Genomic DNA, 23,208 nt, shown 5'->3' with positions numbered 1-23,208 from the left:
AGTGGATTTGTTCTCTTACTCTCCGTCTCTTCAGCGACAGTTAATACCTTTTACCGCTTTATCTCCACTTTTATTTCTCTGCCATCTAAATCTTGGAATTGTTCATTCGCTCTCACACACTTTTTCACCGTTTTTGCTTCACATTGTCTCTCCCTCACATCTTCCTGGGTTTAATCCATAACTTTACCCTTTTTTTTCTCCAACTCTCAGCTTGGCAGCCTCGTCTCTTCTTTTTTTGTTTTGAGTCTGTATGTAATCGACTTCTGGTGCTTACCTGCCCTGCTACCTGTCCCTCTAGTTCCATTTTTCTCCTCACCCTCTAAATTTTTGTTGCTCTCTGTCTCTCTCCTAAAGCCAGTCACATGGTTCAATTAGCCTCTTTTCATTAAGTGAAGGACACATATACTTTCATAGGTGGTTGACGATTGTCTGGCTGCCTCATTTATCCGTAAAGCTTTTCAATAGCTGGAGGCAGCATGTATTGATGGAAGTGTGAAAGGAAAGAAACCAAGGAAATGTGAATGCCACAGTTGTAGACAGGTGCTGAGCTCTTAGTTTGCTGGATGCTTTCTCTACCCAAGGACATGTGAGCCAAGTGAATGCCAATGCAAATCTATTGAAATTCAATTTCAAGTGCTTTTCGTAAAAGCATCTGGCACAGAACATATTCAGGGGTGAATGTCCTCGCGCGCTCATTCAGACACTGAATACAGTGAATGCATAATAAATTGGTAATGTCAAGGACTGTGGAGATTGTCTCTCACAAAGTTTCACTCACAACATTTGACCTGTACTATTAAGAGGAACAAGGCCTCTGAACAAATTACACACCCGCGTTTGTTTCGGTTTGACTTGTATTTGCATCGAATTGCATTTGGTTGCATCATATTATCAAGATTAATTTGTTTACCCTGGCAGTGTATCTTCCGTCTGATGGTTTGGCATGCAGTTTACAACCCAGGAATAGCTGTTGCTACGGCAACAGCTATCCAAATACGGAATCATGGGAGTGAGAAGGACAATCTAATAAATGATATTCTTCAAGCTGCACTTACCAAATTTTAATTACCAGGGTAAAGAAAAGCTCCCCACCCAAACTCACAGAAACAGAGTCCTGATACATAGCTTCGCCTTATCCAAACACTGGTTGTAATACACTTTGGTCTACGTTTATTTATAAATCTCTTCTGGGATCATCACCCCCATGTTTAAGTCAGACATTGCAGCCAACATTTGTGGTACAAGTAAAAAATTTGGTCCTCCTGATGAATACAAGTAAATTAATCTAAATCCAACTCAGTTTACGGGCCTGATGCCATTCCACTACGCTGCTGCTGCTGCTACGGATTGCATTCTTTTTATTATTTTTATTGTACAAAAAAAAGGGGAAATTTATTCCAATTACTGCTTTTAAGAGCGGGCCGAATGCTTTACCATCTCTTTGAATAATACTTGTTTGTGTTTGATTATTTTGTTGTTTTCTAATTCATTTTGTTCACTTGTTTGTCTGTATTGTTCCTTGCTCTCCTCCCCTCTTACGCGTTCCATTGCCAGGACATTATTTTAACTAAGACACTGTACATAATGTCTCGCCTGCTAGAATAAAATAAGATTAAGTAAGTAAAGTGCTCTACTAACATGTTAGCAAACAATTTGCTCTTCATATAACCCGGCAGAGACGGGAGTATTAGCCTTGTTCCAGACCTTTAAACTGACAAATGACTTTAACAATTAAATCAAGCCTGGTGCTGTGTTCTTTCTCCACGTAAGTAAAAGGACTGACGTCAGAGCGACTGAAAAGAGAATAAAAAAGCAACACATGAATGGTTACACAACAAAATAACTGCGAAACAAACATGCCAGGCTACTAGATAACATCCCGAAATGAGGAAACTCAAGAAAAGAAACAAAAATGCAGAGTCACTGTTAGACTATACGAGCATTCCGGCAAGTTTCATCCACCTGATGGACGTTAAGTTTATATTTAGCTCCAACTCCAAATTCAAGAAACCTTTTTTTCCCCCCACACAGATTCTGTCACCAGTCATTTCGTTCCTTCGTCTCTCTGCGATTTCTCTCCAGACAGGTCGGAGTACAGCTTGTCTGCTGGAAAAGATCCACCTACGTTATTACTGTATATGTCAGAATGATGACACTCAACTTTAAAATGCGCGGAATGTAACCGAAAAGTAAGTGAAACAGGAGGCTAGAAGTGGCTCCGTGTTGCATAAATCTCGGGTCGATCTTTGCTGGTTTTGTGTTAAGACACTTTCACATTCTACAGCCGGTGTTCTACATCGTGTCTCTGCACACTCACACGTGTTGTCCTCTTGGTCTGGACAGTTCATCGTACAATTCCAGAGGTGTGACTCACGTGACGGTGCTAACAGAAGAAATTAGTTGATATGAGGAATTATATTCTACTCACGCGCGTCAGGTTGTGCTTGACTGACATCCCATCGTCTCTGCGCCTGTTAAGATGGGAAAACATACACCTTTATCACTGTAATTGGTACGGGGAGTTTAATGCGCGGCTTTGTTGACTCAACGGAGGTCTAATCAGGCAGAATAACGTGTGTGTGCGTTTGCGGAGCCTTTTAAATTAATTTAACCTGCTTCATAATTGTTTTCCTGCTGTAACATGTAAGAGAGTACTCAAAGCAGAGGGAAGCATTGAACGGCCAATAACAGTGGCAGAAAGACAGCAAAGCCACCGTGGAGTGCTGTAGATTAAATAGATTGAAAATCGAGTGGTGTAACCTTAAGTGCTTCAGCGCCCACCTCTCATGGACCCCCTGCATTTCAACCTCTGTCTCGTACTGATGAAGACAAATAGCTCTTTCCCACAGGCTGCACAGGAACTCTGGAACCAACCAGGACATGCTACAGTTGAACGTGGTGGTTTCCAGGCTAGGCTCCCTCCGCATAAAGAATACCTAAAACAGATATAAGGCCCGTAAATATTGACTATGTGTTCTTGCAGTATCGTCCTCATAAAACTGATGACATCTATGTTGCTCTGTAAACGATGAATTCAGGAAGCTCCTACTCAGTCAAACAAGTTTTGTGTTGTTGTTTTTTTTTTTTTAGAACAAGGCAAGACAACTAATTTAGATTTGAATAATCAAATATGATTGTAAGTTCTAATGTTTATGATTACACATCAGAAAATTGTAAACAAATTTGCACTCACGATTAATTCCGGCCTCTCTTTGTCTTTCCCTCCCTACGTTTCTTAACTGCTGGATAAAGTAATTAAAAACAAAAAAAGAAAAGAAAAAGTAAAATGTTAATTCACCAGTATCTGTATTCAGGCCTGCAGCCAGTCAATCTAAACAACTCGTCTCTCGATGGAATACAGACACTCAAAATTAGCCCATTCCTATATTTTTGCAATTTTTCCTGATATCCTGTCCTATCTATATAAAACGAATTGCTACATTGATACATTTTTGTAAGACACATGTAGACATTACGTGAAAACCCATCAATCGTTTATTTACTGCACTGTCATCCTGCAAAGCAGATGCTGAGCAAAGAAGAAACTCGAGCAAAACCGGCACTGAAATGACTTCTGTCAGCCAAAACCGATATCATAGGAAGAATTATAGAATATAGGATGCAGTTTTCCAGGATTAATTTAGTGATTAACTCTGTAAAGACAATCTGGAATCACAGGGGACAAAGATGCTACCGACAGCATGAACAGATCAAACCAGACGAACTCCAGATCAGTTCGTACTCGTCTCCAGAGGAAAGACTGATGAAAATCTCCCGATTAAAGGTGGAAAATAAGTCTTACCATCAGATTAATCAAGGGGACTGAACTTTTTGTCTGAGGATTGTAAATCATTATGAAATATTGATTACAAATAAGATATTTGATCTGCATCCCTACGGTGTAATATCTGTGCAAGGCCTCTAGAAAGGTCAGCCGATGTGTATGACAGAATTATTGATATTCTAAAGAGATGCACACAGCAAATGATGGATAATTTGACATCACTTGACATATTAAAGTGTGTTTGGATTAATATGAGTTTTTTCTGTTTTCTTCCTCTCTCTCTCCTCCTCTATCCCTGCTCTTCAGATATTGATGAGTGTGCTGAAGGGAAGCACTATTGCAGAGAGAACACCATGTGCGTTAACACCCCCGGTTCCTTCATGTGCATCTGCCATACAGGTTACATCAGGATCGATGACTATTCCTGCACAGGTGAGTTCCTCTGCTGGCCTTGTGAGAGGCCGGGGTCAAGTGAAGGCCCTACGTTTATTCTAGATTTATAAAGCCAACCTTCAGCTTCCAGATGTACCTGTTTGTGAGAGGATCGCTAACAGTTACACCCTCTGGAATAATAAGATGATTTTCATGGCCTGGTGTGGACTTGCAGCTACAAGACTCGGTAGTAGGACGCATCTTCTACAACAAGACCTTTTACACGGAGGCATTTCATATACCAAAGTTATTGGCAGTGACAAATTTGATTTAATTTACGTCTTTAGTCTTATACTGTGGGGTGCTGTTTGATTTCACAATGATAAATCCTGCAGCCAAGAGCTACACAGACTTCTGGAGACAGATAGAGGAAGCCAGATATTCAATATAAACAAAGTGAGTTATCTGAATGCGGAGTGCACCAGAAAAAGGAAACCGCGTTGCAGTTATTAGAATACAAATAACACCTGTAAAATACAATGCAACCAAGGCCAGATGCTGTGTGATTAAACACACTCCTCTAAGAATCTGTCACCCTACAATTATGCACAGTCTGTTCAGTTAATATGTGTAAGGATGAATGTAACAGTTTGATTTGCACCTATTTTGTTTCAATTACCAGTGCAACATTCACACACTCCACATGTTCACTGAAGTCGTTTTTAAGATATTTACGAAGACCTACATTCATTTTCTCTAGACCACTATTTGCCGAACCCTATTCTTAGTACATTTTAAGGCTTTTGTCCCTCATGACACATACTATTACACATACTGCATGCGACTGACAAATGTGTGCGTATGGTTTAAAACTGAGCGCTCAGATTAATAATCAGTATCGATTTGCAAACCTGATACACCAATTTTAAACAGTGCTCATGTCCAATATCAATATTTAAGCTACGGCTACATCTGCTCAATAGATCCGTTTTTTCTACCTTTAAGGTTAGATTTATCAGACATTTCAATTTTCAGCGTGCAGTTTTTTCAAACCCCTTGCAGAAATTTGCAAATCCATGCGTGCCGATAACAAATCTCTGCGCGTACAAGTTTTCCTTTAGCAGTTGTACAGTTATGTAAATAGAGACACTGATTTGCATTTCTCTTTTAGTTCTCTCAGCTGATACCAGGGTGTTCCCTGACATTCTAAACAACTCGTAGCAGTTAGTTCTTCAAAAGGTGTCTCCTTGAGCTTAACCCAGCCCCCCTGTAAAGAAAACTCATCTTTGCTATGCATTATCCACAATCTCACTCCTTCGATCGAGCTGAATAATGGTGGTTGTGAACAAGTGGCTAAAGTCTGACTTGGCTAAATCAAATCATTAAGTTAAAACAGATGAAGCACGGAGCTAGTTGTGGTGAAGTTGCTGTCATGCGAGGTAGTTTGTTCATAGCATAACATTAACTTTGTATTTCTTGCGATTGCATTTACAACTCTGTTTAACCTACTTTAGTAATTCCGTTGGCTTAGTTGAGGGAAACCATAGTGCTGCTTCCCTGCAGCCCTCTCGAGGAATGGGCATCGCAAACTTGCTTATAATATGCTGCCCCCTATTGGCTTGGAGGAAGAAGATTTGATAAGGGCGATAGAATGGTGTCATTTACCAGAGCGTCAGTAGCTTCTTCACCGCAGAGCCAGATCCACACTTGAGCACACAGAGTGGTCAATGACAGGCTATTAGATTTGCAATTTCTTAAAAGCGTTTGGTGAGGAAACTTTTACCCTTTGGAAACTTCACGTTGCAGAAAATGGGCCTCTCAAGAAGTGTCGAAGTGTCTGTGGACTGACTGCCTTCTTTGTGTGTGTCTTCATCTGGCGTGTGAAAGTACTCAGTGCCTGTGTGTGTGTGTGTGTGTGTGTGTGTGTGTGTGTGTGTGTGTGTGTGTGTGTGATAAGGAGAGAGAAAATCACCGAGAACCTGAGAATGAGACAGACTGTGAATGGAGGAGGCAGACCCATTTGTTCCTGATCAAAAGTCAAAACTACAGTCAGTTTCAAAAGCAAACCAAAACAATCTAAAAACATTGCCTGAAGGATTCAAAGTCTTTTTCTTTGTTGTGGGTTATTGTGGTTGTAGACCTGCTTCTCCCACCAGTTTGTCTTCAACTTACAGAAGACGTGTTGAGAGGGATCTTTGCAGTAGCACAGAGACGTATCAGATTGTGTTCAAATTACATCAAATGCAGCTGTGATTTAGGTTAAGTACACTTATTTTTTCTTACTTGACCATTCGTGTCCTTTAAGTACAGAATGAAGCTAAAGCCTGAAGGCAAATCACTTAGCTCAGTATAGCATAAAGACTCTGAGAGGAGGAGACAGCTTCTCTGTGTCCAAAGTTCCACCCACCAGACCCTCTAAAGCTCACAACTTAACACATCACATCTAGCTTCCATGCAAAGAAAGTAAAAGTAAAAGTAGTTTTATTTGAAGTAGCACTCCTGTATTTTGTGGTGAACCAACATTTAACAAGTCAAATATCACAAAACTTCAAACACCATCACTGGTCAGTTTCTGGCGTAAGGACTTTAAGGATAGATGGGCTAGCTAAGCTAACAGCCAGTGTATCAGAATATGCTTTACAATTACACGTGTTCTTAAAAAATAATGTAAAAACTACTCCTAAAAATTCAAATATTGGATGTTGATATCTAACAGAATTTTATGCATAAATTTGATGAGCAAAAAAAAATGCAAAATGTGAACAGTAATTATTGTAAAAAATAAACTCGCAAGATGTATGAACACAGCCTGATCGGAGTATTTTTGATGTTTTAAGAGAACAAATGAGCCAAATATGGCTTTTGCAATGTCACGTTATAGTACAGTGTCTGTTTAAAATTATTTGCTTTGATTTACTGCCAAATCCAGGATCACACATGGAGTAAAACCCTGGAAAAATCTGAGTCAGTAATCCCTCTGTAATGCAATGTCTCTGTCCTTCATCTAAAAAAAATACACAATGTCACTCCACGGTGATGAGTCGCAGAACCGCTTCATTCTCGTCAGTTGTTTGCAGCTTGTGAAACATGATGCTAAGTAGTTCCCTGTGCGCATCGTCTTCGAAGAGGGGGCAACCTGCTGTGCTTCCTCTGTGTCTGTAATTAAAAAAGCAATTTGCACCAATGCAAACTAACTCAGCGGCTGCAGAGTGAAGAGGCTGGCTGCTGCCTCACTGTGCACAGGAGGCTTTAGGCCCACAGCTTTCCTGCCGTGCCATTGGAGTTTGAATTAAAGCCGAAGGACTCAGCAATACAACCAGCACCCAGTGAAAACTCCCATTTCCTGCTCCATCTGGGCCCCCTGTGGAGTTTTTCTCTCCCCTGTCAATGAAAATCAGGAAATAACAGAGCAAAGTCAAGGATTTGTGACTTTTTTGAGGAGGCTTCTGAAAGGCATTAACATGATATGAGATTGAGGAATTGTTTTTAAGGAAGTAACAAATGCGTATTCATCCCTTTTTCTTCTTCTTTTTTGGTTCTCTTTCGAGACAGAAAAACTTACATTTCCATGCTAATTTTAAACAGCCGCCATATGTGTGTTTTCTCTAATCTGTGCTGTAGGCAAGTTTTATTGTTTTACTTATTTGTCGTTCTTCCGCTGTGTCCTCATTCCTCAGATTCACAATGAAGATTAATACTCCAAGCCCAGTGGATTAAATTGTGTGACTATATTTTATGTAGGTCCTATTAAAATGCCTTCAAGTCGCTGTGGTGGAATGCACAGCTATGCGTCTCCTTATAAAAGTCAATTTGTGTGATTAAACCAGGGCTTATGCAGGGGCTTGATGTAATGACTTTTTCCCCGCTTCACTCAAATTGCAGTCGTAATCTCCCTGCAGAGTTATTGGACTATCAGCCACCACACATCCACCATCAGAACCCGCAGCGCTTGATACTAAACACACACAGCTGCATCTCACCTCTCAGCCTCTAGTAGAGATGAATTATAACCAAATTAAGTGTCAACAATAACGCCTGAAGTCCTTAGATAAAGAAAAGAATCTTGATTTATGCATTTTGATATACTTAGTCATCTCTTGTCTGAGCAGAAATGAACAATAAAAACAGGAAGATGCTAAGCTACTAGCTGCAGGAACCCACAGCGTGTTCAGAGCGATTGAACATCTGCTTCTGTTTGAAAAGAGTCCAAAGGGAATGCTGATTGCTCGAACTCGACCACAAGAAATATTGCAGCTATGCAAGGATCCATTAAACCATCCCCTTTGGTACCTATTGACATTGCACATTCGCATGATGTACGAGCGTTTTTATCATCCTCAATAGGTTTCACCAATTAATGAATCGCAAAGTCAGCTGAAACAATGTCCCGGTATTGATAGCCATATTTCCACATGCTTTACGATGTAATTTGTGAACCAGTTCGCCTTAGTAAAGAGGATTAAGTTGACTGTAGTTCATTTCATGGCTCAGTGTTTACGTGCAGAATAGTGGATTAAAGGAGCGATCTGCAGATTTAATCCCAGGCGAAACAGCATGGAGCCATGGTTATGTTTCTCCTCAGCTTGTCAGGGGGTCAGGGAGCTCAGACAGAACTCTGTATTTTACATGAAGACTACCTGCAGTGAGGAAGGTCACAGGTTCAGACCCCAGCTGGTGGTAGACTGGAACACATGGACTTCATGTAATCGTGGAAATGAAGTATGTGAAGCCAAATGCTCTGACATGGCCGAGACACTGTAGCCAGAGGAGTCCAAAGCAAGAGAAACATCCCCAACTTTCTTCTGTCCCTTTCTTAGACTGGCGTTTTCCCCTTGATCTTGAAGGTCAAGATTCTTCCTCTTTCTTCTCTTTCTCTACTCTTCGTCTTTTCCCCAAAGTGCCCTGGGTGCTCCTCGCTCTGTGAGATTAGCAGCTAATCCATGAAAGGTAGCGGATTGGTTGTGCTCTCCCTTTGAACGTTATTAAAGAAGGCTGTCCTGTGGTGTGCGTGTCTGCCATGTGTATGTGTGAAAGCATGCTGTTGTGCTCAAGGTGTGTATGCAAGGGTGTGTGTGTGTCCTCGTTTTAATCCTGTGATAACCAGACCTGGGCCTCTGAGGCACAGCAACTGAAGGGAGGGATGGGTAAACGGTGGGAGGAAGGGATGGACACGGGCCAAAGGTGGAGCAGCGTTTGTTAGCAACAGAGATCAGAAATATGACTTTCTGTCTGATGACTCAGAGCGTCTGGTCGCTGAAGGGGATTTGGACAAACAGGTTTTTTTGCCCCGTTTCTCCATGATATCCAATTATCCTGCTTGAATAACAGAATTGCACAAGCATTTGAGCTCGCAGGTCCCAGATTATTGTCGATATGGGCTAATAGTGTTCTGTATTTGGTACATTTAAGTTGCTCAAGGGAGTGTTCATGTCAGGCAGTACAAATTATGTTTACATTCATGGTTTCTCACTAAAACACACAGCGTGTATTATACACAGCTCACCGGCCCTGTTTAGATACGGCATTAACATGCATCTTGAGCGATTATATCCCAAGTGGACAGTTCTAAGTACATCAGACGACACCTGCAATTAGAATGCATCTCCACATGCGCCTTGAGTGACCACTTGTGATCGGATCTCACGTCCCCGCTCTGTATGCAAATAAACTTGTACATCGTTTGCGTTTGCAGACACTATTCATGCTGCAGGTTTCATTATTATAGAGGTTAATACTGTTTGCTGTAATGTTTTCCAAGTAGTGACACTGAAACAGAAACGCCTGATTGCTTCCCTTGACAGTGTGTATTTATTATAAGTTGCACACTCAAATCATGCACACACAAAAAAAAAACTAACATAGTAGCAGCCTCTCATCCATTCGTTTTAATTAAAGAGACACCGTCTTGTTTGGGTAATCTGGCTGGATTATCATTTGTTTAAGCTGATTTCAGAGGAAGAGAGAGAGAGAGAGATTGACTGCTTGGTGAGCTGAACTGACTTTAAACGCACATTGTGTTGTTAGTTGATACGTTTGTTTGAGCAGGAACTGACTGGTGAGATACAGCAAGGCTCTCGTTTCACTGTCGGTCAGAAATTAAAGCGGGTTTTCGACGTTCACTTGTAGCGTAATAATTATACAGCAACACAGAGGACCCAGATGCAGACCTAACACATTTTATTTCACCCAGTAAATAAACACTGAGTCACCGTGGAAGTAAAGGAAGTGTTTTCCTGCCCGATGTATCACAAGATCACTGCTTTCATTGTCCCACAATCATCAAGTTCAAGTGGAGACTACATTGTTTCTAGTGAAGCCGCCTGAGGTTAGACCTGGCTGCGGCTGGTGTTGTTTTGGCAGAAGGTGGAGTGAGTCAAGCAGGAGGAGACAGATCCCCGGTGACAGGCTGTACATAATTGATTGTTTATCTGTCCACGCCTTGAGCAACGGCAGCCACGGAGGAAATACCTCTCTCTCTCTCTCTCTCTCTCTCTCTCTCTCTCTCTCTCATACGTATACACACACAAATTTGAGGGATTTAGTCTGAGATTGAATTGATTCAAATATCCCTGAATTTCCACTTAACCAAAAACTCAAGGGTTACAAGCAGAATTCTCTCTCTCTCTCTCTCTCTCTCTCTCTCTCTCTCTCTCTCTCTCTCTCTCATACGTATACACACACATACACACACTGCATGCACACACTGAACACCTGCTTCTCTGTCTGCCCTTTGCTGCGCTGGCAGATGTGACCTTGGGAGAGAAAAACACTTTTAGTCTCTGTCCTCTGTCCTTTGCTCCTGTTACTGTTTTTTTTTTTATGTGCCCATGAGCAGACTTTAATTTACCCAGCAGTAGGTAACTCTCTGTGTGTGTGTGTGTGTGTGTGTGTGTGTGTGTGTGTGTGTGTGTGTGTGTGTGTGTGTGTGTTTGAGATGGAGCAGCAGACCCTCCCAAGTGCCCTTCAATTCCTCTCACACGCACACATCATGAGCTCGTCACAATGTCACTTTCAATTTGGATGAGCCTACTGTCTGTTCGGGAAATATAATGGATTGGATGATGGCGGTAGAATGGATGATGGGACTCCCGTCTCCTGCAACATGCGTTAAGATTTCTGATCCTCTCGGTCTTCAGGTGCCAACTTTGATGCATTTCACAGGCTCCAAGTGTAGAGGAAAAATCCCTGTGAAAAAAGTGTAACTAGACATCCACCACAGTAACTGGAAGCAATACAAACGGTTGACCGCAAATTAACACTATGGGTGTCGCGACTTTTCCCCTTTGATGTTACATTGAAAGTTCTCTTTGGAGTTTGATCGTGATCTTAATGAGTTGCGACCTTTCAGAGTAATCAAGAGTTTTCGATCTTCACGCCACCTGTGCCACCCACTCCGCAGACAGAACGATCATTTCTAATTTGGCTTTGATGTTTTAGGCGTAAGTTAGATAACTGCACTGTTACGGTAAACTTAAAGAACAGTCATGGAAAGGAATTCATCCCCACATTATTGAGGTACTTCGGTGTGTTGAACTGGTAAGAAAAAAATACAGTATAGCATAACATTTTCTAGTTTACATTAGTTTTCATCCCTAGGTTAAGAACCACCGATCTAGATGCTCAGAAATACCTCTTTCAGGAGGATGATTGTTTCTGTTGGGTCATGTCTGAAAAGAATATTTCTGAAGGTTAAAATAAATCCAGAAAGTTTTCAGCTGATGTAGAGCTCAGGAAGTCATCTAAGAACGCAATATGGATGTGAATCCTCTAAACAAAAGAGAGAGACGGTTTCTTTTGTGTGATTTACTTTTGTGTTTCGGGGATCAAGTGAGGGGCATATATTTAAATATATTTATATCGCAAAGAAAGGGTTCAAATGTTTTTGTTTCTCAGCATCTAATGAGGTTTTGAGACAAGGTAGCTTTGCAGTTGGAGAACCGGTTTGCATCAGGGACCAAAGAACAACAACAACAAAAAAACTTCTCACCTTGTAAGCAAACGTAACTGAGGTCCCAGAGGATGAGGCCAGAAGGATTCAATAAGGCAGCCCAGACTGATGCTCTCCAGTTTAAGGAGCTGTGGAAATGGTCCAGCTGGTGCAAACAGACTGACAATTGGGTTTTATTCAGCATTTGCTGCCGAGTCTGCGTAATATAGTCTATAAACTACAGATATGATGCGCCTTTTAGACAGCTAAATATTGTTATTTCAGATCAGCAAAGTGTTAAGATCCAAAAGCCTCCAGACAAATAAATTATGTTTATCTGAGCATGCAGCTTCTCCACAATAAAATCTGAAGTAGAAGCCATTATAAAGATAAGGAAACTTCTCTCCTGCAGTTTCTTGTAGACTCATTTGCAAATCTTCGGAGGCCAGTTTGTATATTATGTTTCCCTTTATATAAGTGTGAAACTTCTTAAAAGTTATAATATTTCTGTTTTATGAAGTTAGCGGGAGCTGCGGGCTGTGATATAACAAGATTGCATTAAAAACTAGAAGGGCAGACCTTCACCAAGGCTGATATGAAAATTCAAAATTTTGCTACAGGTATGTTAAACAGATCAGAATGTAATTGGTTCTTCCATGACCCAAGTTACACTCCACAGCAAGGATTTGTGAGTATCAAAGTGGTAGTTCTTTGGTTAATCCTGCTGACAGATGGACACACAAAGCAGGTGAAAACATCACTTCCTCGCCGTTAAATGAAGTTTTACTCATCGTCAGCGACCTGCAGCCTTAATAATCTCATGTCTGCTGCACCCAGCAAGAGGTTAAAAAAATGTAGTAAACATTGAAGTGTGTCAGTGGCACACACCAAAGATGTCATGTGTCTTTGGTTTACATTGTTTTATCAATGGAGTTTCTTCAATGAAAGCAGATTGGTTACGCTACAAAGACAATATCACTTCAGTTAAAGCATTAAAAAGAAATGTAGGCTTAAAAACAAGTGTTATTAGGGCTCAGTAGTAGATAATATCTGGTAAAGTGCGATTAACATGTTCTTTCCCTCAGTATTCATTTTATCTGGAGCAAGAGTGACCTTAGGGAAAGAAAAGCAAGCTGTGGCCACGAGATGTAACTTGTTCCCACAACTTGATTACTGCCTCCCCATGAGATAGAACTTGTTCCAACACTTTCTTGAACCAGAACAAGTTAAAACTTGTAGCCACAAAAGATTAGTTGTGCATTGTCACGGCTGCAGTCATTAGTCAAGCTTGTCATTTCCATAACACACTGTATTACTAATGACACAGTGACAACGATAGGGATCCTGGGATTCCTGCCTCGACAGGCTTGTTTCATTAATGCTTGTGTATAACTTAGAAAACACTGCCCTGGGAATTTTGCAACCAACTGTGCACATTTATAACACTAAAAACAGACACTATTGGCTCATTCATACAAATACAGCATAATAATAAGCACAAGATGCTACGTAATTAATGCACAAATCACAGTGTTTATTTTAATTTAATTCAGAATCCAGATTTATCCTTGTTTCAAATTTCCTCCCTCATTTTCTGCTGAACAAAAACAGCAAATTAAAGCAAAAACATCTGAAACAATTTTGTTGTGACGGATCAAGATAGGAGCAGGAGAAATAGCTGGTCCTCCGGTCGGCTGTTTGTCACTGATGTCTTATTACTAGACTCACAGCTGTCTAACTATCAAGCCATTTAATCCGAGACTGAGTCTGAAATCCTAATGGAGTGTGAAACAAATTACCAGCTGGATGCAAAACATTTGTCATATTTACAAGGAAAATGAACACTTGGCGGTGTTATTTTCCTGATAGTGAACTGTTAACTGCTACATTGTTTAAAGAGGGAGGAATTTATACGCAGACTTTGTTGACGCCTTTTGTGTTTTCTCGTCTCCAGAGCATGACGAGTGTCTGAGCGGACTCCACAATTGTGATGAGAATGCATTGTGCTTCAACATGGTTGGAGGCCACAGCTGCTCCTGTAAGCCTGGCTACACTGGCAATGGAACGGTCTGCAAAGGTAAACACCACCGTCGGACCTAGTGGTACTTCACCCAAGACATGTATTTTCCTATTCAAGTGCTCACAAATAGTTGTCCTGAGCTCACAAAGCTATTTTTCCCTCCAGTAGAACTTCTAAATTACCCTAACTTAGAAAGAGCGAGCATTCTCATGTCAGCTCAAGCATTTGTTTTTAGATCCAAACAAAGTGGGTGTGGATTAATGAGCATACAGCTGGATTAAAAAAAGATGTGGATGAGTTTTTTAACAGACATTTTTAGGCAGTTTTGCTGTTGCTAGCCATCACTTGCCATTAGCTTCAAGCTAAATATATGTGGCTGGCTCCTACTACATTCTGGAGTCACTGAGAAGGAGAGCAAAATACACATTTTGGGTGAAATATTTGTTGAATCTCATTTTTTTTCGGGCCAGGAAAGCAACTTGACTCGAACTATTAAATCTGTGCCACTTCTATTTTAAGTTGCATGACCATTGTGTTGCATGATGTCACAGTGATGTCATCTTGGCTCTGCATTTACAACAGAAAGCTTGCAGGCATGGAGTTTGTAAGATGTGCGCAGGTGGATGGCTCTGATAAAAAAAAAAAATCCCACTATGTTACACTTGGGCTGCAAGTGTAACATCTTTGAAGCTAAATCCAAACCAAGTAATACTCATTTTGCTTATTTGACTATGTAGTGCTCCTTTCACAGATCTGAGCTTTTTTGGTTTGTTTTTGGTGTTTGTTATTTTTCTTCCCCTGAGCAAGCAGGGTGTGATTCTTGTGTACATCACATTTATTTCCATTGCACTCTGTCAACTGCAATGACTTCTCTGTGTTGTGGGGACACATTAGCTAACAGTCAGCACATGGATAATGAACATTTTTGAATTATCCTAGGCGAGATGCATTAATCATGTGAAATAATATCACGAGAGCCTATAATGAATCATATCACCAAATTAGCTCTTATTCTTTATGCAAATACATATGCTGCTGCCGGTCTAATTACATAGTTAACGCTCGTTAATCTTACTGAGTAATGGCTCCTCTCTTTCTGCTCTTCCTTTAGCTATGTGTGATGGATTGTGCCAGAATGGGGGAACCTGCCTCTCTCCTAACAACTGTGTTTGCCAGCAAGGATTTACTGGGAAAAGATGCGAAACAGGTAAGAGGTCGTTACAGTTCGACTGCGGAGAAAAAGCTCAGGTGGTAGGAAGGAGAGGTAAAAGTAGAGAGGAGGTGTCTTCAGAGTGGGACAACAAGAAAGAAGAGTTTCTCTTAGAAAGGTACTTAAGATCGAAGTCTTATCTAAAAAGCCAATGATTGCCTTGCTCTGACCTCCGCAAAACATCTGTAAACGCTGTTTTCACACGCTTTATTCACTGTGTGTATGTGTGTGTGTGTAGATGTGTGTGTATGTGTGTGTGTGTGTGTAGATGTGTGTGTGTGTGTGTGTGTGTGCGTGCGTGCGCGTGCGCGCTCTCCATGGTGAGTAATGAGCTTGTACCTCTTCCAGCACTACGATGGAGGATTTGAACTGCAGTTGCAGCACTATGGGAATTACTCCATATCACAGCCATTATTAATCAGCGTGGCATTGCTTCACGCTACATCTAAATTATAACAGCCCGAACTCCTTGTGCACTTTATCCGATAGGACACGATAGCTTAACTGACTATTAAGTCATGTTCATAGCTGTATCAGTGTAATTCAAGGAAATACGTCAAACTCAGTGTTGTGATAAGAGTCCAAGTGGTCCTATTGAGTGTGTTTTCCCTCCGCATGCAGGTGATTTAAGTTAAGACTGTAATCCTAGCGGTGGAGCTACATGCAGTGTATGTCTAATCTATAGCAGCAACACCTTTCTCATAACCTTCTGTGGAGTGTCCTTCAAGAGACAAGCTGCCAAGCTAATAGAAAATCAAGCCACGACGGTTTGTATGTGTTTGAGTGAAGCTAGCGGAGCCTCTGTACTTGCTCATTGGTTGAGGTATTGATTTGAAAGGGCCTTTTTTTTTTTTTTTTTTTTTTTACGAGGTGTTCTTTTTACAGCCTGTCTCAAAGTAAACGAATTTCCGTATGTTGCTGCCCGGAGAGGAAGGAGAGAAAGATGGTGTGTGTATGTGTGTGTTTGTGTGTGTTTGTATGTGTGTGTGTCTAAGATGTACAGAGAATGAGTTAACACACCCAACTGTAATGATTTATCCTCCACCTTTTGCGTCAGAGTAGGCTCTAAGCCCCTCTTCTTCTGGTAATGGCGTGGTACAGACAATCACACATTTCATTACCTTACACAGTGTCTTAGAACCCTGCCTTTTTTTTCTCTCTTTCTCACTTAACCTCCCTTTGTGCACGTTCTGTCTAAAAAAACCCCATTGTTATGTTGTCCATCAGCGAAGAAACCATTTTCCCTGGTCGGTGCCAACAAACATCCGAATTTGTAGTGCAAGACAGGCGTTTGAGCCCCATTCACAGCACCGGACTACAAAATTTGAACCAAACTATGCCATTTTTCCAACCTAACCAGGTTCTTTAGGAAGGCTCCAGGTGTAGGAGGTGTTGTCTGAACAGATGTGTCTTTACTCTGGGCTACGAGCTGGGCACTGACTCTGGCACTGTGACAGATCGGCGAGGATAGAGGAACAGAGAGGATGAGTGAGGTTTGGAACCTGACCGTAGATTGCAGGTTGGGAGGCGGAGACTGATGTACAGCCCTTCAGGCGAGTACTAGTGTCTTGAATGATATTTACACCGCGATGGGAAGCCAGTTAAGGGGTCTAAAGACGGCTGAGCACCACAATGAAAGGCTCCCAGTAAACAGACGATGTGCCATCACCAATGTAGTCTGATGTTATTTCACAGATTTTTGTCTGAGTGTCCTGGGGAAATATTGTATTTTCTACTTGTACTTTTATTTGTCAGCTTAGATATGCAGTTTACTTTTAAGATTTTACATAAGTGATGATGTAGGAATCATCTAAAAATGCAGCAACTGTGTTTGTTTTTGTGTTTGACTTTTGATATCTTATAAACGGCAGACTGTCGTCAAAATCAAAAATGAAAGATTAGAGAGAAGTCCAAAAACAGATTTTTCTTGTCCCGGAACACAAACAATTTGTCACATGCACGCCCAGACTTGCACGCGCCCTGTGCCTCAGGCGACAAGATATTTGTTACCCCAGCTTCTGTTTGCATTGTCTGCATGCCCTCTCTCACAATCTGACACCCCCTCGATCTCGTCCAAGTCAGCTTTGTGACAGCTACCATCCTCGTGTGTGTTTTCTTTTTTCTTGTCGTTTTAAAGTCAAGGGCCACCACCAGAGCCCTTTCTCCAGGGCTAAAGCCTCTGGCACTGTTTAGAGTCTTCTCCAGTGGGGGTGGGGCGGGGGTTCTTCTTATTGTCTCCTTGCAGTTTGACAGCAGCTCCCAGTGAGGGAAGTGTCTTCTGGTGAAGCTCACAAAGATGGATGGAGGTTAATGTACTGTTGGATATGCTGCTCCTCTGGTTGGAAGGAGGAAAGGAAACGAGATGTGGAAGGGTGGGGGGTGTGTGTGTATAATAACAATAGTTTCAGGAAAAGAGATGGAGATGTACGGTAAGGGTGACAGATGCAAAATTCAAGCAGGGAGAGAAAAGAGAGGTAATGACTGAGAGGAGGGTGAGAGGAGGTGATGTGGAAAGTAAGATACAGAGATGTTGAGAAACTGACAGATACAGCGACGGAACGGGAAACACAAGGAGAGATGGGTGGTTCCAGGGTAAGGGTTAGTCAGTTCTCTCTGCATTTGGATGCAGAATGAGGCTGGTGCAGCAGGAGCAAGAGAAGCAGAGCTGGGCGGATGAACATGGAAAAGCTTTCACTAAGTCTGGGCTCCCCACCCCCAGAACCCTGTGAGCTTTTAGAGGCCTCCCCAGAGACTCGAGCACTTCTGCTGCTGCTGCTGCTGCTGCAGCGGCGGCGGCAGACTGACGGCCTGTCATAAGACACTGAACAGGAGCTCTTCAAGGCAGACACACACTTACCTATGAGTACATGCACGCATGCATACACACACGCAAGCACACTCTCACACACACACATTTATGAAAAAAATGCTAATAGTTTTCATATTGTCAACGCCATTTTGGGTGTCTTTATGTGTGTGAATGTTTACTTTGTGTAATTGTACAAGTAGGTGGGTGCATGTCCGCGCATTGTCTTCCATGTCCTGGTATTTTCGTGACTGTGTGCGTGCCTGCTGGCTTGTCATTACCATTCAGGGGGAATAGATGGGAAGGGACAGGGGAGACGCAGCGCTGACAGACAGACACCAGCTAGTGGAGAACTATGACACATCATGAATAATGCAGCACACGGCTGAGGCAGGGCACATACACTTCAGTCATAGATATAAATGTACGCCGGGCTAGCCGTGTAATGTTTGCCCCCGAACAAGCCGCATACTCAATATGGTGGCCCAAGGGTAGCCCCCGTGCCTTATATAGCTCGAATAATAAATGGTTGGAGCATTTTTTGGGGGGGGTATAATGGGTGTCCATTTTCTCTCTGGACTCTGAGAAATTCAGAATAAATATGTGTCGCCATGGCTGTAGCTTGTTGCTATAAACTAAACTTCCAAGCACTGTCAGGTTCTTCTGTAACCACACATCCAGCCTGCCCCTCCACACTGCCTTGATTTGAATCCAGGCAGTGTGTATACATAACAACTTATTTACGTTAAGCTGTATTCTCCACGTTGTTATTGCAACAGCTGTGGTTTTAGTGTCTGAAACTAGTGGTGAAAGATTTAGGTTATCATAAATATGATTTCATATGTTTGTTAGTAAAAACAAAAGTTACGTAATTGCACAGGCTGATATTGCAAGTGTGATGGGCTTAATTGTGTGGCATTATTCTGTTGTGGGTCATACCAACTCTGAACTGCTATAAAATACAAAACAATATTATCTGACAAGTTCAGAGTGTGTAGAGTCAGACTTTGGGATAATTTTGGTGAGAGACATGCTAAAGTAATGTAACTCAGCTGCAGGTATGATTACTTATTATTAATGCTTTTGAGTATCTGCCAATGTAAGAGGGCCTCCTGGAGGTCATAGTCGTCTAAAAAAATTTTTTTCGTGCCATGAAGTACTGTAACATACCATCGGGGAATATTGGTTTCTGTTTAGCTCTCAGGTGCGTGTTTATTGACTGAATTGCTGAAGTGTTCCTATGAGATGAATGGGGAAGTCGCTTTTGTGTTTTCTTTACTTTCAGCTCATTATCTTCTCCTTTCAAGCCTCTCTGAGCTTATTAGGATGCTCGGGCGCCAGTTAAAATTCTCTGTCACTATACTGTCAGTCTGGTGACTAATGGCCATCTCTGCTGTCCCTAGCTAGCCTTTTGCTAGCTTCTCAAAGGATGCTGTAGGCTGCTGGTGGTAGAAGAGCATTTGATCAGTGGATGGACACCTCTCCTTTCATCTCTCAGTTCATCTGGACTCTCAAGTCCTCGCGAGCGCTTTTAATCAGCAGTTCTGAATCACACAGAGGCTAGTTTAGAATCAACAATGTTCTTTAAGGACGACAGGAGACAGAGATAAAAGATTTTTATGTTCAGTGATGAGGCTTAGATTTGTGACTCCTACACACGCCTGGAGGGCTATGTTCAAGAGCACCATCAGGGAGCCCTGGTGCATCACACCTACACTACAAATTGATGTTTTATTGGGAAGAAAAATGCTCAAAATTTTCTCAAGTCGTGATCATTTCCCAGCATTTCTTCCTTTTCTATGCGAGTGAAATCTTTTCATCAAAGCTCCCTCTTTCTTTCCAAGGCCTACTCAATGACCTTCTGTAACCTTTTCTCTAACTTTAGATTTCCGTTGGGGGGGGGGGGGGGGGGTGGGAAGGAAGGAGGGAAGAAAAAGTTTTAGGAGGACTTAAGCAGAGAAGAGATGGAATGAGAGGATAGTTAATTATTGGCTGATATCAGGTGGTGATGAGAGGAGATGAGAGGAGAAGAGAAGAGGGACAATGAAGTGGAAGCTAAAAAGAGGTGATTTATAATTAGATGTAAAAATGGAAGAGGAAATGTAGCAACAGGGAAAAGAGGGAGGTGAACAGCAGTGTGATCACGAGGAAAATCTGAGGGCAGTGAGAGCGGAAAGCCCTGAGATTGCAAAAATATATAGAAAAGAATTTGTTCCCTTAGACCTCATTGACTTTAAGCTCCAGGAATCAAGCAACAGGAACGTTAAATTGACATGAATAAAGGAATGCAGCAGATAAAGGTATGCAGAGATACAATGCATGTACACAGAAGTCACTAAATTTTATCGACAGTCTGTGTTTGTGTTGTTCCAAACATGGCCACAGTGTGTATTCAACAATACGAGGTAAGAAAACAACATCCCAACCTCATCATAGTTGAAATCTCCCCCGGGTGCCTCCCACCCGACACTCAGGCACAGGTAGTGAATATTTAACAGCGTATTAATTTTTTCACTCCTTGACAGCTCCCATGATGCACCGCAACAGCTCTCCCCCTCTCCCCCCTTCCTCTGCGGCATGATTTACCCACAAGGCCCGAGGGCTTGTGACTGTTTAAGCTCAAGCGGCTTGTTTAAGCACAATGATTATGTATTCATTATTTATTTAGATACGGCCTTACAAAGCACTCACTCCATCACTCGTAATTAGTGCGTCTTAATTAGGACCCGCTAATAGTCGCGGCCGTCTTTTAGCTGAGCGCAACCTGCTGCTTCCACCTAAATGACACATCTCCCAGGGATAGTTGCTGCTGCTGCTGCTGCTGCTGCGGTGCATTGAACTGCTGGGAGCACTGGACAGCCGCATTGCTTTACACTGAATTTAAACAGAATATTTTTTTGCCACTGCAGAATTCAGAGCAACTCTTCTGCTCTATTTCCAGACAGAAATGTGTATCAGAAAGTGAGAGAAGCATGTTTTATTTATCTGCCTTAATGATGGCCTCTGTTCTCCTCTCTTCAAGCACACTGCCATTGTCTTTGGCTTTGAAGACTGGGAATTTCTTTTCAAATAGTTAAATACATTATTACAGTTTCAGTATTTTTTTTCACTTAAACCATTTAAAGTCACAACTGACTTAGACACCAGCAGCCAGTCAGACGGACGACGATCATGGACACAGGGCTTGTGTCTAGTTTTAATGTCAGCAGCTATTTTTTAATTTAGTTTTAGTTTCAACAGTCCTTTTATTATATTTACTCATCCTCCTCCTTTTTTATTCAGTTGAGTTTTTATCGAGTAGAAGTCTGAGCATGTTAGTCTGATCATAGCCCAAGAAACTGTAAACCACTGAAGTCTCTGTGGAAATTGACCTTGTTTTTTTTGTAGGGGAACTTCAGTGTTTAGTTAGTTTAAGCCTTTAAACCAAAATTCATATAATTATTGGTCATGATTATCGTCAGTTTTAGATGATACAATCTTAAAAAAAGGGTAGTTGACAACATTTTTAGTCAGTCTTCATCTACAAAATGAACACTACTTATTCATCCATCCATCCATCCATCCATCCATCCATCCATCCATCCATCATCCATCCATCCATCCATCATCCATCCATCCATCCATTCCTATACCGCCTACCCGTTAAGGGTTGCGGGGGGTGGGGGGGCTGGAGCCTATTCCAGCTGACAGTGAGGGAGAGGCAGGACGGATCACCAGTCCATCAGCGGGCCATCAGGAGCAATTAGGGGTTCAGTATCTTGCTCAAGGACATTGGATATTGTCACCGGAAGAAGTGAGGATCAAACCAGCGACCCTTCAGTTGCTCGAAGGCCACACAACCTCTGAGCCATGCGGCCCCCAACACTAGTTATGTCTTATGTATTTTATCCCTTCATTGTCTTGTACCTGTGTGCAGAAATGTTGTCATAGTAGAGCAAATTTCAGTGAGATGCTATTTCACTTTAGCAATGCATATACATTAAAAAAAGTGGTCATGTTCTTTGCATATAAAATACTAATCTGAAAAGTGTGCATACAGACAGACATACACACCATTAATGATCTCTGGAAGGAAATGACTGGCTAATAAAATCCGCTGGGCTCTGCACCAAACATCCAGTTTGTTTGATGAGAACACTTTTACTGTATTTTTTCTCTGGCTGCATATCTTGTTAGCATAATTAGATCTTGGAATTGAATAAAAAAAACTAAATGGTCCCTATACTTAAATCTAAATTCAGTTATTCACTTTGCAGCACAGGATGTCAATGCAGCCTTCAAATATGATCTCATATAGAGAGATGGTGACTATGTTAACAATATTAGCATCTAGCTCAGGGACAAATAGCAGCTAAATACTCCACACTGTTGACCAGGTAGTCCCAGCTCGAGTGCACCAGGTGTGTGTGTGTGTGTGTGTGTGTGTGTGTGTGTGTGTGTGTGTGTGTGTGTGTGTGTGTGTGTGTGTGTGTGTGTGTGTGTGTGTGTGTGTGTGTGTGTGTGTGTGTGCTGAAAATAGCTGCCTGCTGCCTCTGAGGAGAGCGGTGAAAACGAATCAAACCAGTAAAGTTGGGAGCCATGAAACCAAAACAAAGAGCTAAATGAATACTAATTCTGCACCAGACTGACAGGAACTGCAGAGTAGAATTATAATTATCTTTGTTTCCATTTTTATACAAATTTATTGATTAATGCAGCTTTGAGTACCCTATTAAACAAATGTTTTTTAGCAGCTATTTACCAGTACAAATTAGTTAATCATTTCTCAGTGCTGCTAAGCTCTTAATTGAGCATTGCACCCCCCCCCCCCAACACCTACCCAACCACCCCCACCACCACCACCACCACTAGAGGGTGACACAATCTTCCATCCATCTCTTTTAATTCTTTCATCTATAAAGTGATCCATCTCATATGCGCTTCATTTTTGTGACCAACAAAATGACTTAAAAACTTATATTGTGTTTGCCGTGCACTTGCATCGATTGTGCACAAGGCTTTTGTCCAATTTTCCATGATTACTCATCCACTCTCCCACTCAAAGTCCTGCTGATATGGATTTGTGTTCCAGTGTCTGTTTCATCTTCAG

General features: G+C 41.7%; 1 protein-coding gene across 1 annotated transcript in view; it reads left to right on the top strand.

Annotated features, from left to right (window-relative positions):
* Positions 1–23,208, top strand: part of nell2a (neural EGFL like 2a) — a 79,514-nt gene that overhangs the window by 41,549 nt on the left and 14,757 nt on the right. The window contains exons 13-15 of the mRNA XM_086209465.1: positions 4,091–4,216; positions 14,038–14,160; positions 15,215–15,310. Coding sequence (XP_086065591.1) covers positions 4,091–4,216; positions 14,038–14,160; positions 15,215–15,310 — 345 coding nt within the window. The remainder of the gene's footprint in view (positions 1–4,090; positions 4,217–14,037; positions 14,161–15,214; positions 15,311–23,208) is intronic.

This window comes from Aulostomus chinensis, chromosome 7 (assembly GCF_037954235.1).
Source record: "Aulostomus chinensis isolate RoL2024-O1b breed Wild chromosome 7, RoL_Achi_v1.0, whole genome shotgun sequence".
NCBI lineage: Eukaryota > Metazoa > Chordata > Actinopteri > Syngnathiformes > Aulostomidae > Aulostomus > Aulostomus chinensis.
This window is presented reverse-complemented; position numbering and strand designations above follow the sequence as displayed.